Raw genomic sequence first — 20379 nt, 5'->3', positions numbered from 1 at the left:
CAGATCATAAACAGAAGCCTATTTCTGTATGTACTTTGGGGTTCTTTGTATCTAGGCACAGGCTGTTGAACAAGCCCACTGAAATCAGTGACGTAAGTAATATTTCAAATGAACCAATTTTACAAATCTGGAGAATGCTCATATGGGTACATTAAAAACACAACAGCTACTCCCAGTTTAATACTAAATTATCAGCTCCACCTACACTTAATGAGGTATTACGACACCTAGAGATAGCTATAAAACGCTGAAGTTGCTATATAGACAGACAATGACAAATAACCCTTATTCACAGTTATATTTCCAAAAATATATTTACAGTCTATTACAAAGATTACAAATGGAAGTGTCTATGTAATGGGATTATGTTAATTCAAATATTTTTGTTTATCTTTTTTACAGATTTCTTTAACAAAGGGTGAAAGAAGAAAAAAATAGCATAATCAAAATTATTTTTCTAACAAAATAAATAAATAAAACAACAAACAAAACATTGTACAGTGCTGTAAAAGAAAAAAAATGGGAGGAAGGGCAAATTATCTATTTGAGTTCTTTGTAACTATCTTTGGTCCTAAACGTGGGAAAACACATTATATAGCACTGAAAAACATGTTCCTTTTTGTGATGCTCTGTAAGTAAAATAGAAAAATATAGTGCATTTTCAATGTATTCAGAGCTCACTGCACATAAATGTGTATACAAAACAAGACAGTATAAATAAAATGTACAAGTTTTACAAAGGAACATTTACAGGGTTATTTTTTTATTATTATTTTTTTCTTTTTGTGGATGCCCACATTATCAAACAAGTCTTTAATTTATATGACTGATCCCTGGGATCTTTCTCTATGAAAACCAATAGAAGCATCCCAGTTCTCTTTGGAAGTACAGCTATTCACTGCTGGGGTAGCTCACGATTTTCATATTTTTGACAGCATTAGTCACCTGTTTCATATATAGTCCTGCGACACACTTGTTATTGCTTATGGTAATTATATATTCCACTCAACTCAAGTACACATATATTAAATTAAAACTGGTATTTTTAAAAAAGAGTTCTCTCATTCAACAATCATCTTTCAGTCAGAAGTTTTGAATGCATGTGCCTAGAGCAGCTCATTAAAAAACACACACACACATACACAATGAAATGTTGAAGTGCCACTTGCCTCATATTCCTACACCTTTAATAGAAAATCCAAAGGCACCAACTGACAGGAACATGCCCTGTGCAAGCCCTGTATCTGCTGTCCATCTGTCACTCATTTCATTAGAGCTTGCACAAGAGGACTGCAATCCAGAGAATGTTAGGTAGGCTGGGGGCCCATGAAATCCTAGGAACTTCATAGCACAATTAAGTTTTTAAATCACATTCATTTCAATATGTATAACTTATTCTGAACTGGGCTTGTCCCAAAGTATGGACCAGAGAAAGATACCTGGGTTGTACGTTACTGGTGGCAGCAATGGTAAGAATTATGTGAATTGCTGCAGACAAGTCTGGCTTGCCACTACAGATGAGGTTGTCTACAATGAGGAAGGCAGTCTATGAGCAAGGTCATCTGCCTGCCCATGTCTCAAAAAAGAATGATTGGTAGAAGTATCGACAGAAAGTAAGCCCCAGCGGGGGAAAAAAAAGAAGAGTACATCCACCCAGCTGAATGCAAATTCTTATGAATTTATATGCAGTGTAGAAAAGCCTATTCTTCTCTGGACTGCATTCTCACACTCTTATTTCTGCAAGCGGAACTACATTCATCTTAATCTCATATTAGCCATATGCTTGTTATTTCTCCTAGACCTTCTAATATACAATGTTGGGAAAAAAAATAAAAAATAAAAAGACACCCAATCCCCTGCAAGAACAAATGCCCAATGTGCTCTGATTAAAAGGCTAAGCAACACTATAGTACTTGTACTTGTTTTGTTTAGACACCTACCATCAATCACTCAGTGAAAGGGCTTCAACCCATTTAACGTTGCAGATGTACAGCTTTCTTTAACCCAGGCAACCTACTAAAATCATCTTTCAAACCATTTCTTTAAAAGTGCCTAGGCATTTTTAGGGAACATTATTGCTAGGTTCACCATTTCATTCATTTCCTGTTTAAAGAGAGCGTGTGATTTAGTTATACAAAATTATTTTCAAAAATATCAGAACTCTTGGCAATGATTTTTTTTTCCTGATTTCCTGCCAATTAGCAAACCACATCAATGTGGTGTGGAATAAACAGACAAAAGTAGATGCCAAAAAGAAAAAAAAAAAAACGAAAAAAAATCCTGGCCAACCCTGCTTCACCCACCCAGTAGCGAGGCTGATACACATCTCCCTGTTACACTTCTTGTGGCTACAGAAACTTGTACAGTCTTTCAAAAGTCCCCAGTGTAATAGCGTGTCATATGCTCAGCACTAAGAAGGTCCGAAGATATAAATGCAACACTAAAATAAGATCCATATGAAGAAGAAACACAACCAGTTTCTTAAAACAAGTTTGAAATTATAGTTTTAAGGAAAATATTTGTTGACTTTAACAATAATATGATTTTTATCTGACAAATATATTCTTTCTTTTAAAATCCTTTATATACACTTTAAAAAGTCCATTAGATAAAAAGGAGGTTAGAGAGTTCAAGGTGTTCGTAGGTGTTTCAGGTAGTACTTTGTTTATTGTCACTTCTTTTGTTGCCGCCATTGGATCTGTTTTCCCTTTTTAAGTAACTTTCTGGTGGCACTTAGGAGTTCAAGTCTGTAGGTGCTTCTGGTGGGCCTTCTGTTACCTGCATGAAGGCTCTGTAAAATCGCATGTCTTCTAGCAGCACTTCATGAAGACTGAAGGCTCGCACTGTTCTCTCAAGTCTGTCACCTCCCTTGTAAGGGAGAAATGTCTTATCACACTTGGATGCCAGTGCCATGCAAATGTAACATTTGTGCTCTCATAGTCTGAATGCTGCTCATGATTTTCTTCTGATGGCCAACCAATGTGATACCTAAGCTCATGATATCACTGTGGGAGGGAGGAAAATTCAGCATTAGTAATCTTTTAGTACATTGGAACAGAAAAGAAACAGCAACACTGATACAACAAAATGGTATTTAGTGCACCGTGAGTACATCGGGCTTTTCTGGTGACCACATTGTAATATAACATGCACAGTGCTTTCTGATGACATAGACCGTGGTGAGTAAAAATAAATTTCTAAAAATTGCTACTATCTTCCAGAAATTTGTAAGTGTCTATGTTCCATGGAGATAATATGACCTCTGCCACAAAGGCCGGTAACATTTAGGATACTATAGCTATTGCTTTTCTTTTTTTAAAGGAAGAGAAAGAGACAGGTAGCACAACCTTAAAATTGTATGCTGAGAAACCAAATTTTACAACTTTTAATAAGGCTTAAAACTCTCCTGACAGTAGCTACAAGAATAACACTCTGTGATATTTAATGTCCTCAAGCCAAGTTGCTCTGAAGTGCAGCTTTCTTGCTTCTTGTGTGGCTGTCACACAAGGAGTGAGGTGGTCTCAGTAAGAAGCACTTGTTTGCATAAAGGAAACAGAGTTGTGAGAATTCGGTTTATGCTTAGAAGGGCCTACTTTTAGTCAATACTGTCCTCAATCATATTTAAGGCACTTTATACTCTTAACTAGCAAGAAGTAAGTTCCCAAAATGAAAACAGTTTCATTTATACCCTGCAAAGCCACATCCCCTTTTATCATTGTTAGATATTAGGAAGGAGCCAGAATTTTCTGTGGTGCATTTTTTTGTCTTAAAAATAAGGCTTTAACCAGGTGAACAAACCTGGGGGAGGCTCAATACATACATTTTATATAATCTGGCCAAACATTCCCCTTCTGCCAATTAAACAAAAACAAAAACAGACTGAAATAGGCACACAATATAAGCACACAGTTCACTTACTCAATAGTCATCCTGGCTACTGTCTCAAGATTATTGTAACCTGCAGCAGAAAAATTATCCTTGTATCTTTCCATCTTGATTGCTTGCAACCATTCTCCTACAGAGCAAAATGTTGTGAAATCAGGGGGGTTCTGGTCCAGAAGAGGGCTGATTGGTCTAGGTTGAGTGAAAAATGTTATTTCAGAAAGAAAAAAAAAAACAGTATTTATGTTACCTAATAGCAATATATCAATCTAAAATACATAAGGCAGAAAAAATGGCAAGAAATGCTTAATTGTTAAGTATGTACAAAGCTATATTGCTGTGTAACAGTCTAGTAGAGTATTAATACTTTACATACGGTCTGGTACTCGAGTGCTTATCTGTTATTTTTACCTTTCCTCTCCTTCCTCATTTTTGTGTAAATTGCTCAGCTATCTTTATCCCTCTCACTTTTCATCCCTGTAATATTGTTACTGAATTGTACCTACATCTTGTCATCAACAGTAATAAAGGATTTGATTTGAATCTACAGCTGAGTTACAATCATAGAAAGCCTCTAAAAGTTTTAGGAGATTTTTCAATATTTACAACAAAATAAAACCGACTTTATTTTAAATAATATATACAGTATATAGCGTATGATGAGTACATGACAAGAGAAAGGCAAGTATATTTTAAATAATGAAAAAATAGGATACTGCTAAAATAATACGGCAGGTATTAAGCAATAATTTTTGTGATTGCTCATGCTATTTTTCTCTATCTATATACCCCCGTCAATGAAAAGCAAGCAAGGTTTTTTTTTTCTTTCTTCTTCTTCTTTTACTGAAGACAGAGTCAAGCTTCACTAGTTCAAATGCAAAAGAAAAGCCAAAACATGATGGACCTCATACTACGTTTCTCTTTGTGTGTAATATTCTATTTTGGTGCATAGGAAGCCTTTGTGGAGGGCTTTTGGGAAGCCATCATAACCTACTCTACCTCATCCTGGAGGGCTGTGGAAGCATCTAGGCAGGAGACTTGTACCTCATGGATACATTTTTGATTTATGATCCCTGGACTAGATATTGTGGACATCATCGACTCTAGACTATCAGACCACAATAGGCCTGCTCTTTACAGGTGAGAGATTCTTTCTCTGCAGATCCTTATCTGACTAATTTACAACTCCTCTGGTCTAGCATCTGTTAGCTGATTTACAACGAAGCTAATAAAACCATTGGAAATGTGCTAATTGTTTCCTGCTTGTCTGGCGTTCTGTCTAGTGCAGGAGCGATCAGCCTAAGTCCCACTGGCTCAATAGCACTGGTGATTATAGCAAGGTGCGCCTCAGCTGAGAGAAAGATGATCTTTGGACAAGAGAAGATGTTGGGCTAATGTGATGAAATGTCTAACAGACCTTGGGAATGGGGAGGTTGGAGCACAGCTATTACAGGAGGAAGCAGGGCTGTTACAGAAAAGATTCTTGAGTTGGGGGTGGTTAGGGAGAAATGTAAGAGACTCGTGGTAACTGTGCTTTGATTATGATAAGTATAAGTTAAATAGGAGAACAGCCTTGACAGGCTTTCAATATTCTGTTACACCACCCTACTAGCAATAAAGGTATTTCCAGAAATCCAAGTGGTTCCTGTTTTCTGAGTTTGCCAGTGTCACAGGCTTGATAGCTGGAACTCAGAAGTGAAGTGTGCCTCAAAGGAATTTGATTTATTTGTTTATTTATTTCAAGTTAGACACTGCCCAACTCCAATTGACTCTGGGCTGACCACCTGACTCCGACTGATTTCTCGGAGGACAGAAGATTCTTGAGGGTGAGAAAACATTTGCAAAAGCTTTCTGTCATGTGGTCAGTCAAAGGTATGATTAAGCAGTAGAATTTGAGAAAGACACAAAGTGGAAAAGACTAATACATGTAATGGTGTACCTTGCTATATCTGTGATGGAATGAGAGGGGGATCTTGGAGAACAGAGGGAAGAGATGCTGCCTAGGGAACGATCAGATAAAAGGAAAAGGAGCCCGAGAGAGGGGAATGGTCTAAAGAAGAAACTTAGGAAAGACCTGCCCTGACCACTCAAGTGATAAGTAGGGAGGGCAGGAGATTTGTATTTTCAGACTTGTAAGATTGTGATCAGCCATTCCAGGTAAACCAGACAGGAAACATGACTAGTAGAACTAATTCTACTTTATTGTAAGGCTACATTAACAGAATCTTTGTGGAATACTAAAGGGGCTAAAATAGCTTCTGAGTCTGCACCCCAGAGTGTGACTCACAAGTAGGAGGGATGGGACTAAAATGTTCACTGAACATCTGAAAAACTGGAACTTATGAAATGGAGCCTCTTTAGAGCTGTTTGGCTGAAGGCTAGATGTCTTCAACGGGAAAGCAAGGTATCGTAACAAACCACTTTAGTGAGTTTTGAAGAAAAGATGACAAAACATGAAAAAAATAGGGGGGAAAAGAAGGAAAAAAACATAAAGACTTTTTATAAAACAGAAAGATGATCAAGTCAAGGATGAAAGTACTAATATTGTAGCACTTGAAAAGAAACTGGTTGTATAGTAACTGTTTCTAGCTACTTGGGGCTCCTGCCAAACAGGATTCTGAACAGGGCTGTGTACGGACTCACATGTGTGAATCCTATAATGAAGCAATGCCTGTTCAACAGGACATAATTAAACAGTGGAATTCAATGCCAATGGTTGTGATAATAGCAACCAATTCCGATGGTTTTAAAAAGGGGCTGACCAGGTTCATGGAGGATTAGGCTCTCAATGAATACTAATACTGATAGTTGTTTACTACCTCCTAAATCATAGGTAGCATGCCTTAAATAATGGTGTTTGGAAAGCAACAGCAGAAGGGTATATCTTCTCCAGTCCAGGCTTGTGAATTTCCCAAATTTATTTTAATTATTTATTTTATTTAACAAATTTGTCACCGCCCATCTCCTCCCACCAGAGGGACCCTGGGTGGTTTACAACAATAATCAATAAAACAATAAATATACAATAAATTCTATCTACCTACCTACCTACCTACCTTATCCCCGCCTATCTCCTCCCGTCGGAGGCCTTTGGGCAGTTTACAACAGTTGATTAAAACCATCACAAACCACGGGGAGTGCTGGGTTCGATGAGACAAGAGAGGCCGCACAGGCGCAATCCTGTCCAAGGCCCCGGCCGCCTCCCTATTCCAGGCTGCAGCTAGGGCCTCCACTGGACCATGCAGCAGATCACCAGGTATAACCCCCAGCTCCTTCTGAAACCCTACTGGGTCCATCAGTTGCTGGGGGTGGATCAATCGAATGGGTCCTGCCTCCCTGCGGAGGGGGGTGGCATAAGAGAATCTCAGGGCCACAAGGGTATGGTCTTACCATGACAATGGGGACAGATCTAACTCTCCTCTCAGATCACATTGCCACTGCTCTGACAAGAAAACCAAGTCTGGGGTGTGACCACTGTCTCGAGTCGGGTCCCAAATTATCTGGGACAGGCCCATGGCTGCCATGGTAGCCATGAACTCCCAAGCTGCCTCTGAGGCATGACCCAGGGACGGCAGGTTGAAGTCCCACAGAACCATGAGCCTGGGGAACTCCACCGCCAGCCCCGAGACGGCCTCAAGCAGCTCAGGCAGGGAGGTTGCCACGCAGCAGGGAGGTTGGTACAGCAGCAACACTCCCAACTGTTCTCGGGAACCCAACCTGAAGAACAGGGTCTCACAGCCAGCCACTTGTGGAGCAGGGCCCCTGAAGGCCACAAGAGACTCTCGGATGACAACAGCCACCCCTCCTCCCCCTGCCCTGGGATCTTGGCTGGTGTCATACCGTAAACCCAGCTGGTCACATTTCCGAAAGGGGCACCCCCCCTTCAGCGCCCAGCCAGGTCTCAGTAATACATGCCAGGTCTGCCCCCTCAGTGATCAAGTCACATATGAGGGGGGCCTTGTTATTAACTGACATGGCATTAAAAAGCAGCAGCCAGAAACCAGGACCCCTATAGATCTGCTGACCAGGGCCTGGGTCTGAGCGCAGAGGGCCAGAACATGCCACCGGTAGCAAACACCGTGGGCGTCTTCCCCGAAGATGGCCCGCCCTCCGGCTCCCGCCATAACGTCCCCTACCCGTCACCACCTTGAAGAACACAATATCTAAAAATACACCTACAAGTAAATAATAATTATAAAAATAGAATCCAAATGGCAGATAATAACTCAGTACTTGTATGTGACGAGCACTCTAGGGCACTAGCCATCCCCAAACCTGATGACTCCGCTCCCTGCCCCAAGCCAGGTGGCAGAGTGAGGTCTTCAAATTCCTCTGGAAGGCCAGGAGTGATGGGGCTAGCCTCACCTTCTGGGGGCAAGATGTTCCAGAGGGCGGGAGCTGCTGCAGAGAAGGCCCACCTCCTGGACCCTGCCAGATGGAATTCTCTTACCGACAGGGTCTGCAACATGCCCTCTCTGCATGATCGGGTGGGATGGGTTGATGTAACGGGGAAGAGGCGGTTCCTTAGGTAGCCTGGCCCCATGGATCCAAATGGATCCAGCTGGCCAGGGCATAACACAGAATGCTTGATTAGATGGCCTATGGCCTGATTCAAAAAGCCTTAAGGACATAAGCAATCCCTTGCTGAATCAGTCCAGCAGTCTGTTCTCACAGTGGCCAACCGATTGCACAAGAAAGCCCACGAGTCTTCCAGCAGATGGACTTCAGAGGCAGTCACACTGCCATCAAGGCTAATTGGCAAAGATCCCCATGACGTTCAAGAATTGGTCCAATACTTTTTTGAAGCTAGCCAAGCTGGTAACCAGCACCACATTTCGTGGTAGCAGATTCCAAAGTTTAACTATGCATTGTATATAAAAAATATCCTTTTGTCTGTCTGATTCTTCCAGGATTCAATTTCATTGGGTGACCTCTGATTCTAGAATTTTGGGAAGGGAAAATAGCTTCCTTTTGTTCCACTTCTCTTTGTCCACACCATGCATAATTTTGTACACCTCAATCATGTCTCGTCATTTGCCTCCTTTCTTGACTAAAAAGGCCCAATGTTGGAACCTTTCCTCAGTAGGAAGCTGCTCCAGCCCCTTGACCATCTTAGTTGCTGTCTTCTGAACCTTCTCTAGCTCTGCTATCTCATTTTTGAGGAGAAGAGACCAGAACTGCACACAATATTCCAGATGCAGTTGCACCACTGATTTAAATAAAAGCATTATGATATTGGCATCTGTATTTTCAATACCGTTTTTTATTATCCCTAACATACTGTTGACCTTTTTTACAGTGGGAGCACACTGCTTTGAGACTTTCACTGAACTATGTTCACCAAACTGTTACAATTTAAAGTCATGTATAAAGGAAATAATAAAATAGCAAAAAATGTGTCAATTAAAATATCATCCAGAAAGCAAAAGTGCCATTAAACTGTCTTTTGTTAAGGATGGCAGTGAAAGTCAATAACATGCACCATTTCAGCAAGCAATTTGGGTGCCACAACTGAGAAGGCCTTTCCTCTTGCACCCAGCTATCACAGAGCAGGTTCTCTATAGCAAAACAATGTTCTTGGACAGATTGATTTCATGTAAGACAATTTCAGGTATTCTGGCCCCCTATGCAATCCCAACCTCTTTTTGCAGTCTCCAGAACCTGAAAATTATTTCTAATGGTGATTTCTGTCTGTTTTGGGGGAAAAAAAAATGAAATAAACATCAAGTAAGTATATTAAACCTAATAGGCTTAATACAATTGTTTTTAAAAAATTCTACAATGTTTTGTAAAAAAAAAAAAAATCTAATTACCACTGCTCTGTCCAATTATAGTGCTGGTGCAGACATACTGTCTGTCCTGACTTTAATACTTTAAAGAGCAGCACCTTGACCTGAGTCCAAAAAAATATTTATTTATTTATTTAACTAGTCCCCACCCATCTCCTCCCATTGGGGGACTCTGGGCAGTTCACAATAAAATAATCAATTAAAAATTTTACCAGTGCAGTAATATATTCTGATCTAGTTCTACCCAGAAGGCAGATGGCCACATTTTACACCAAGTATTTATACTATTTCAACAGCAGTCTACATAGATATCCTGAGGTAATCCAGTGTGGAGGTAATTAAGCAAATCAACAACTAATTGCAGTGAGATAGGCAAATTCTAAAAAGAAAAGAAAAGAAAAAAATACTTCCAAATGGTCATCTTTTTTTCAAAATGGAATCTGGTCAGATACACCTGCCATTTTTTCTTGGCAACACATCAGTTTGGCCTAGATTAACACCTAGTTTACCCTTGTAAAAACATCTGGAATATGAAATGCTTGAACTTACCCCATGGTGGCCAACAACAGCTGAAACAAAGAAAACACAGCCTAGAATGTTATCCTACACTTTAGGAATACAATCTATAACTTACCTACTGCAGGTTCCTAAAGGAGTTTTCAAGCTATTTGGATTCCGAATCATTTTATCCAGGATGCCCACAATCTGTTCAAACTTTGGCCTTTCAGCACGCTCTTTCTGCCAGCAGTCTAGCATCAGCTGGTGAAGGCCTGCTGGGCAGTCCATGGGTGCTGGCAAGCGATACCCTTCTTCGATTGCTTTTATAACCTAATAACAAACCACCCCATAATTTTAAATTTTTACAGCTCATGAAGAATCCACCAAATTAAGCAATCAAAGCTTTATGAAACGTATCTTTCAAACAGAACCTATTGTTCTGACACAAGAATTTCTGTTGTTGTATAATAAACTTGTTTCTATTTTCTATGCCTATTAAACAGATTATAGTATTTTGTAACGTACTCTGAGAACATAGTTGCATTACCTAGTCAAATCAGCAGGAGGGAATAGCAATTAAATTCACCATGGGTGCAGTTGAGAAATTGATACATGAGATACTGTTTGAAAGCATATTTATTTGTCCAAAAGGCTCTTCTTGGCAGGGAAACAAAGTATGATTAAACAGTGTGTGTATATCTCAGTCTGTGTATCTCTCTCTTTATGTATCTATATATCTATATATGAATGAAAATGAAATGAATGAATGAAAATTAGTGGACAATAGAAAGAAAAGAAACCACTTTCCCATAATATCCATCTCAACAGTCCAAACAAGATCTGAATGCAATCTGATCTGAGTATCATGGCTTGACTGTAGGATGTTTGAGTGAACTGTTTAGTATTAAAAGCTAGTGCAGGCCAATTTAATGTCTCCAGGATCAGTTACAGCCACTATTGCTTTTTGCAGCATAGAATTGCTGTCGTTTAAGTAAAAACAAAAAACAAAAACAAAGAAGAGGAGCACAAGAAGCTTTTGTAAGTTCCCACAGCACTTATTAACTGAAATGTGGATTTATAAAAATACCAACACAATGGGCAAAACAGCATTGCACTGATAAGGAAAACATCTTGTTCTACAGGATTTTGCAGAAGTCTACAGGAAAAACCATTGTTTCCTCTGGAATTACACTACAATGTTGCTGTGATGGGCAACAAATATAAGCCAAACACATTTTTTTAAAGAAGAGTTTTAGACCACTTTTACACAGGTTTTCTGAGCAAATAAGACCAACATTATAAATGGGCAGTTTTATATATTAAATAAATCCACAAATAATGAGGAAGACCCATAAGGGCTACATGGCAAAAACAAAAACACACACCCCACCTTTCTCTTTCACAAATGATTATTTGCTATTTTTCTTACCTTTACTTTGGAAATATTATAGGAGCAGTGAAATGTTCAACCTATAAATATTAAATTAATGAGTGGCCTCTTATTTTACAAGTACATTGGGTAGAAATATATTTTACAGTCAGCATCGTCCTGCTATTTTATTTTGGCCGCTGGCCAGAAAATATATATAAAAAATACACAAAGGCAGGTTACAAACACATCATTTTAGCACTGTCAGTGAATTTAAGGTCCATTCCCATGTTTGTTTATTGTTTGGCTAATAAAACAATCTTTTATTGAAACTTACTAGCACTTTGACAAAACTTAGCAACTTTATTATTACTGTGTAATATACATCTGATAACAGATAATTTACATAAAATTTATTTGACCTTCCTGAATAATCCTCTATGACTTTCAATAAATAATGAGGGAGGATGCTTTTATAGAAATTACCATATAACAACATTTGGGCCATTGTTTTCAAGTTTCCTGAGTTGCAAGGGAAATAATGCTAATTGTATAATGCCTTTTAAAATTTTTTATTCAAACACCACTGGAATGCATTGCATCAAAGTGGGCCAATAAAATGCTCTATGGAATTTTGGTATTATAATTGTTCTAAAGAATCTTGCTCGCTTAAACATATAAATTTGATTTCCCAAGGTGAAAGAGCTATTTATGTAACCCAAATCTATATGCCAGACCATATCACAAACCCATTATTTAATCACTGACCTGGCTTTTCAATATCCCATTAAAACAAGGAAATCTTAGGAGAGGCTGTAATAACATACCTCCCTCTCCAATGAACATTTCTAGATAGATGGAAATTTAGCTGAAAGTACTTGGAGTGCTAAACCATTAGAAAGACTCTTTAATTTTAGCCAAACGTTGAAAATAACTAAACATTGTTGTGACTTCACTCTCATGATCCTTGCTTTGAACTGAAGTCATGTATTTGTAATATAAAGTTGGATCTGGAATAAATCTTTAGGAATGTCAACTATGGAATTTTTACTTTTACTTAGTATATGAGCCATATAACAGCTGCATCCAGGACTTGGCAAGACAGATTTTTATTGCAGGAGAAATAAATTGAGTACCTTTGGATTTGATATAAACTAAAATAACTCTCATTTTGCAGAGGATCGTTACCTTGTCGTGGTGCTGGAGGTTGAGCACCTCAATGATGCCATGAGCTAAACCATTAAGGGCCACCCAAGACGGGAAGGTCATGACAGAGAGGTCAGACTAAATGCGATCCCTGGGGAAGGTAATGGCAACCCACCCCAGTATTCTTGCTGTGAAAACTAAATGGATCAGTACAACCAGAGATATGTCGGCATACCATCGGAAGATGAAACCCCCAGGTCAGAAGATGGTCAAAATGCTACTGGGGAGGAACAGAGGATGAGTTCAACTAGCCCCAGATGTGATGACGCAGCTAGCTCAAAGCTGAAAGGACAGCTAGCAGCCGATGGTGCTGGTGGTGAATGGAGAATCCAATGTTCTAAGGATCAACGCACCATTGGAACCTGGAATATAAGATCTATGAGCCAGAGCAAATTGGATGTGGTTATTGGTGAGATGTCAAGATTAAAGATAGACATTTTGGGCGTCAGTGAACTGAAATGGACTGGAATGGGCCACTTCACATCAAATGACCACCAGATCTACTTCTGTGGACAAGAGGACCACAGAAGAAATGGAGTAGCCTTCATACTTAATAGTAAAGTGGCTAAAGCAGTGCTCGGATACAATCCAAAAAACGATAGAATGATCTCAATTTGAATTCAGGGCAAGCCATCTAACATCATAGTGATCCAAATATACGCCCCAACCACAGATGCTGAAGAAGCTGAAGTAGAGCAGTTCTATGAGGATCTGCAGCACCTACTGGACAACACACCTAAAAGAGACATTATTTTCATCACAGGAGACTGGAATGCTAAGGTGGGCAGTCAAATGACACCTGGAATTACAGGTAAGCATGGCCTGGGAGAACAAAATGAAGCAGGACATAGGCTGATAGAATTTTGCCAAGACAACTCACTCTGCATAACAAACACTCTCTTCCAACAACCTAAGAGATGGCTTTATACATGGACTTCCCCAGATGGACAACACCGAAATCAGATTGACTACATCCTTTGCAGCCAAAGGTGGCGGACATCTATACAGTTGGTAAAAACAAGACCTGGAGCTGACTGTAGTTCCGATCACGAACTTCTTATTGCACAATTTGGGATCAGACTCAAGAGATTAGGGAAGACCCACAGATCAGCTAGATATGAGCTCACTAATATTCCTAAGGAATATGCAGTGGAGGTGAAGAATAGATTTAAGGGACTGGACTTAGTAGATAGGGTCCCGGAAGAACTCTGGACAGAAGTTCGCAACATTGTTCAGGAGGCGGCAACAAAATACATCCCAAAGAAAGAGAAAACCAAGAAGGCAAAATGGCTGTCTGCTGAGACACTAGAAGTAGCCCAAGAAAGAAGGAAAACAAAAGGCAACAGTGATAGGGTGAGATATGCCCAATTAAATGCGAAATTCCAGAGGTTAGCCAGAAGAGATAAGGAATTATTTTTAAAGAAGCAATGTGTGGAAGTGGAAGAAGACAATAGAATAGGAAGGACAAGAGACCTCTTCCAGAAAATTAGAAACATCGGAGGTAAATTCCAGGCCAAAATGGGTATGATCAAAAACAAAGATGGCAAGGACCTAACAGAAGAAGAAGAGATCAAGAAAAGGTGGCAAGAATATACAGAAGACCTGTATAGGAAGGATAACAATATTGGGGATAGCTTTGACAGTGTGGTCAGTGAGCTAGAGCCAGACATCCTGAAGAGTGAGGTTGAATAGGCCTTAAGAAGCATTGCTAATAAAAAGGCAGCAGGAGACGATGGCATCCCAGCTGAACTGTTCAAAATCTTGCAAGATGATGCTGTCAAGGTAATGCATGCTATATGCCAGCAAATTTGGAAAACACAAGAATGGCCATCAGATTGGAAAAAATCGACTTATATCCCCATACCAAAAAAGAGAAACACTAAAGAATGTTCAAACTATCGAACAGGGGCACTCATTTCACATGGCAGTAAGGTAATGCTCAAGATCCTGCAAGGTAGACTTCAGCAATTCATGGAGTGAGAATTGCCAGATGTACAAGCTGGGTTTAGAAAAGGCAGAGGAACTAGGGACCAAATTGCCAATATCCGCTGGATAATGGAAAAAGCCAGGGAGTTTCAGAAAAACATCTATTTCTGTTTTCTTGACTATTCTAAAGCCTTTGACTGTGTGGACCATAACAAATTGTGGCAAGTTCTTAGTGGTATGGGGATACCAAGTCATCTTGTATGCCTCCTGAAGAATCTGTATAACGACCAAGTAGCAACAGTAAGGACAGACCACGGAACAACGGACTGGTTTAAGATTGGGAAAGGAGTACGGCAGGGCTGTATACTCTCACTCTACCTATTCAACTTGTACACAGAACACATCATGCAAAGTGCTGGGCTTGAGGAATCCAAGGCTGGAGTTAAAATCACTGGAAGAAACATTAACAATCTCAGATATGCAGATGATACCACTTTGATGGCTGAAAGCAAAGAGGAACTGAGGAGCCCTATGATGAAGGTGAAAGAAGAAAGTGCAAAAGCTGGCTTGCAGCTAAACCTGAAAAAAACCAAGATTATGGCAACCAGCTTGATTGATAACTGGCAAATAGAGGGAGAAAATGTAGAAGCAGTGGCAGACTTTGTATTTCTAGGTGTGAAGATTACTGCAGATGCTGACTGCAGTCAGGAAATCAGAAGACGCTTAATCCTTGGGAGAAGAGCAATGACAAATCTCGATAAAATAGTCAAAAGCAGAGACATCACACTGACAACAAAGGCCCGCATAGTTAAAGCAATGGTGTTCCCTGTAGTAACATATGGCTGCGAGAGCTGGACCATAAGGAAGGCTGAGAGAAGGAAGATAGATGCTTTGGAACTGTGGTGTTGGAGGAAAATTCTGAGAGTACCTTGGACTGCAAGAAGATCAAACCAGTCCATCCTCCAGGAAGTAAAGCCAGACTGCTCACTTGAGGGAATGATATTAAAGGCAAAACTGAAATACTTTGGCCACATAATGAGAAGACAGGACACCCTGGAGAAGATGCTGATGCTAGGGAGAGTGGAAGGCAAAAGGAAGAGGGGCCGACCAAGGGCAAGATGGATGGATGATATTCTAGAGGTGATGGATTTGTCCCTGGGGGAGCTGGGGGTGTTGACGACCGACAGGAAGCTCTGGTGTGGGCTGGTCTATGAAGTGACGAAGAGTCGGAAGCGACTAAGCGAATAAACAACAACAAAATAACTCTCATTTTGCAGAGAGGAATTAAATGTACTGTCCTTTTTCCCAATGCCTTCAAAACTGTTATATTTCTGAATGCTGGGAATGTCATTAAGCCATTATAATAGTTGAAGTCTCATTATACAGCTGAAGTGTCATCAGGCCATTGCAATAGGAAGAAGATAGCAATCTTAGGGAAGCAGAAGTCAAGATTCACCTGGATCAGGAGTCTCTCACTTTCATCTGATTTCCACCCAGGGCAGTAAACTTCCTTAACTTCGTTTCTGTTTCAGAATCACAAGATTACATTAAGCAGAGTTGGAGGAACTAATTAGTGAAACATTGGGTATGGGAGGAGAGAATCAGGATGTAAAGCCAAGCTCCAGGATATCACATGAGTGGCATGAGGAAATTGAAGAAAAACAAGAAGATAAGAAATGAAGATTGATTGAGGTAGGGAAAAAAAAAAGACAAAAGCAACAAGAATTCCAAGCATCTCCAGACAGAAAGAAGGGGTCAACCTCCTTTAAAATTATTAACAAAACTGAACCTTTGTGCAGAAAAATAATATTGTAAATAAGTCCCAACCCACACTCCGAGACCCTTGATACACCTGAACATGACCCCCCAAGTATTTCAGCTTTCCAACCACCTTCCTGCTAACATCACGGGCAATTGTCAAAACAAAAAGGCTCTGGGTGATTGGTGAAGGTGCTCAGCACACTAAGAACCACCTTGTGGCTGGGAAGTTCAAGGGAAGATGGAAATACTGGAAAAAGATCAGGCTTCTAGCAGAAAACGCAACCCAGGCATGCAACCCAGGCTACTGGGCATGGACAATAGAATGTTAATGGAAGATGATGGGGTAATGGAAAAATAGCTTGCTTAGGTATCAAATAGTCCTCTTGGCTTCAACATGTGAGGCAGTTCATCTCAGTCTTCTCTTCTAACTGCTGTGAAAATCATTCTATCAGGACAGTGTGGCAAAATGTCTTTTGCACTTATGAAAATGTGAACATGTGAATTATATAATGTATAAATAAATAATACTTCATTTATTACAGCTGTGTTTGAACGTTTATACAGCTTTGCTACTGAACATTATCAGAGCTTCATGTGGACTCTACTGAAACATAAATGCAGTTTTAGTGAAGAAATAACACCAAACTTGGATTGTTTCATTTATTTCATAAACAAATATATCTAACGTGATGTGTCTGTCTGAAAAAGTATTCACCCTCTTAGATTCAGTATCTGGTTTTGTAACACATTTAATCTGTATGGTGAAAAATCAAATATGATGATGGGAGCCAAAATTTATAACAGGATGGCCCCAATCAGACCTGGCTGTTTAATGAATACTCTGACAACAGGTCCCAGTTATTCCCTTTAACTGCATTGATTAAATGGGAGTGGTATGATTCCTTTTTCTTACTGGCACTTAACATTTTGGATCACTTTATGAAATAAATGAAAGAAGCCATAAAATACCTTTTTACTTGTTGACTCATCTATATATTGCTAGGGCCTTAATGAAGCTGTGATAACATTCAGTGGTAAAGATATGCAAACAAAAGGGAATGAAAGCTTTTTTCACAGAACTATATATAAATATAACAAACTTCCACTAATATTATTTTGTTAAATCAAGGCAAAGTTTGAATGAAAGTAGCTTTAGTTGGAGTTAATTAATAAGGACACATACTTCAAGATCAACCACTCAGGAAATCTTTAGGATCTTTATAGAATCAAAATATCTGCCAGCAGGGAAAGTTTTTCCCCTTCAATAAATTATTTTCTTCAAAATCTCTTTAATGAACAGTAGAAATCCATTTCCAGTTTTCAATTAAACTAAGAGAATAGATCAATTGTCAATTTTATCTGTTACAAATTTCACAGAATATGAACAATGGAAGTTAAGTACATGGATTACTTCTTATTCTTTTTGGTTTTGTTCAATGGTTTTTTGTTTCTTTTCTGATACACTTTTTGAAACCTTGGCAATTTCCACACTACTAATCTGTAGGCTCTTACACTATCACCCTGCCAATATAAAGCCTATCTTTATTACTGGTGTATCAGCATAGCAATAGCTTGGAGATGCTTTTAAGACAGTATGAATCACTAATATGAAAATGGTTTTTCTTCTGCAAAAGAGTAAATAAAGCATACATAATACACCATGCTTCCCTAAAATAAAGCTCTTTTTCATCAAGCAAGAAATATTTTATTTATATGCTTATTAAATTAATCCTGATCTACTTTTTCTTTATAATTGAGAAACAATTTGCTTTCTTTAGGTATTTACAGGACAAGCAAATATCACAAGCCGAATGCAAAATTTTAGCAAAAGAAAGAAAATATTGATTTTGAGTTTCCTTAGTTTTTTTTTTTTAAGATAGGTAAGCTTTGCCTTCAAGCTATCTTATCTTCCTGCCAAACACCTTTTATGTTGAATCTAGTACAGAAGGAAGGTGTCAAAAGGAATGAAACTCTACTGAGTGTCTTGGGAACGTCAATACTTCTTTTTCTCTGCCCCAAGGACTTGTTTGCCCATATTCTGACAGTCCATGAAATCTCTGACACTGAGACCTGTCAAACATTAACAACTTTCATTCTGCCAAACTGACTCATCATTTAGATTTTATATAAAAATAATAAAAATCCAACCTTTGATTTCTATCACTTACCCCAACCTTTGATTTCTATCACTCAGTCTTAAGAATCGTTATACAGAAATAGTATCTTCTCTCTATAGCTTCTTTTATACAGAGCAGTGTTTATTTACAAATGACATATTTCCAGAATGAAATGAAATTGTATTTGGCAACTCTGATTTGATTCTCACATATTACAAATAGGGTAAGAATTGATTTTAATGCAACATGTGATACCATATCGCATATTACATCCACAATGGCTTCACTTTCAGTGACAAATTCCTTCCTTCCATGTAATCAGCCCCTTCCCCTTCCCCACATTATGTTCTGCTCCTACTCTTTAAGAGGAAAATAAAAAACTGGTAAGTAAACAGCAGGCAGGAGAAGAAGGCTATTCAGTAGCAAATTTATGCAATGAATATGTAACTGTTTCCCATACTCATGGGAGAAATTCAGTCTTGCTTAATGGACTCAGAGAGAAGCTGGATGTATTTTACAGGTTGTTCACTTTTCAGAAGCTCTACATTATAATCTGCATTCAACTCAGCTGCAACTATGGGTCATAATGACTCACATGTTTGCTCCAGTGAAACGAATTTAATTAATTAATTAAACAAATGAATACTTAATTTCTCTTCCTATTGTCACATACACAGGTGTCCATACGTAATCATAATGATGCTAAAATGATGAAAAGTATAGTGTGATATTATATAAACACTCCATTTTGGTATTTGTACATTTAATCCCTTGCTCCTGCTTGCCAGCCCAACAGTAATACCACATAATGTCACAGTCCAGTGCTGAGTAATGTACTGATTACTTGTTTTATAACTATATAATTAAGTTATTTTAGGGTATATTTCCTTTTGTAGAATAAAAAAAAAAACTGTAATGGACTGCTGATTTGGGGACAGAAGTTTCACTTATTTCTGATTTCTGCTTGTTTCTCTACATAGAAAAGCAGAATTTAATTAATGGGCTTCATGATGGGTCATAATCCAATGCATAAAAATGAAAAACATGCATTGATATCTTATATATATCCTGATTTTTTCAGATGTTTTAAATTATCCCTTAAATTTATTTCTGTTATTTATTCATAACACTTACATTCTAGCTTTTCTCTAAGAAGCTCAAAGCAACGTATAGGGATTACCTGTCATTTGATCTACATGTGAATTAAGTTAGACTAAAAGCAAGTAGCTAAACTAATCATCTTGTGAGATCCATGGTCAAATGATGACCTGAACCTGGCCTAGATCTCTCAGTATCAATTCTGACATCTCAGCCTCTACCTATATTTATATCAGAGGTAGGTAACTTTCCAAATTCTTTGGACTATAGTTCCCATAATCGTTGATGAATATTAATTGGGAATATGGGGATTGTAATCCAAGTTGCTATCTATATATTAAATTCTTGTTTTTAGATTTTATAGACTAATATAGGCTTCAAAAATCGTAAATGAAATGGAATACAGTACAATACAATACAATTCAATTCAATACAGAGTATGAAAACTGCTAGGCAAACTGCATAATGCTCTAATTCCATTTTCTAGCTCAAGGTTTGTATATGACTGGCTTGGATCAGGTAAGAAAGCATGAATTCTCCTACCTGCCTGGTCATAGTTCATATTTTTCTAGTTGTAAAATCATTTATCTTCTTTCTTGCCAATTGGCATCTATAACACCCAACTGCTCAAATCAGAAAGGAAGTGCTTTGGTATGTTTCTTTTGGACTATTCTTTGATGGATATTTCAAAGTACTCTAGTAACAATAATAAGCCTATATTCAGTCCATTCCA

General features: G+C 38.6%; 1 protein-coding gene across 2 annotated transcripts in view; it reads right to left on the bottom strand.

Moving 5' to 3' along the window:
- Positions 1-232: 232 nt before the first annotated feature.
- Positions 233-20379, bottom strand: part of EPHA7 (EPH receptor A7) — a 194211-nt gene continuing 174064 nt past the window's right edge. For both annotated transcript variants that reach the window (XM_063312012.1, XM_063312020.1), the window contains exons 15-17: positions 10306-10499; positions 3919-4074; positions 233-3005 (exon numbers count right to left, since the gene is read on the bottom strand). In XM_063312012.1, the coding sequence (XP_063168082.1) occupies positions 2891-3005; positions 3919-4074; positions 10306-10499 (465 nt within the window). In that variant the 3' untranslated portion in view covers positions 233-2890. The remainder of the gene's footprint in view (positions 3006-3918; positions 4075-10305; positions 10500-20379) is intronic.

The sequence above is a fragment of the Candoia aspera genome, chromosome 1, assembly GCF_035149785.1.
Source record: "Candoia aspera isolate rCanAsp1 chromosome 1, rCanAsp1.hap2, whole genome shotgun sequence".
Taxonomy (NCBI): Eukaryota; Metazoa; Chordata; class Lepidosauria; order Squamata; family Boidae; genus Candoia; species Candoia aspera.
This window is presented reverse-complemented; position numbering and strand designations above follow the sequence as displayed.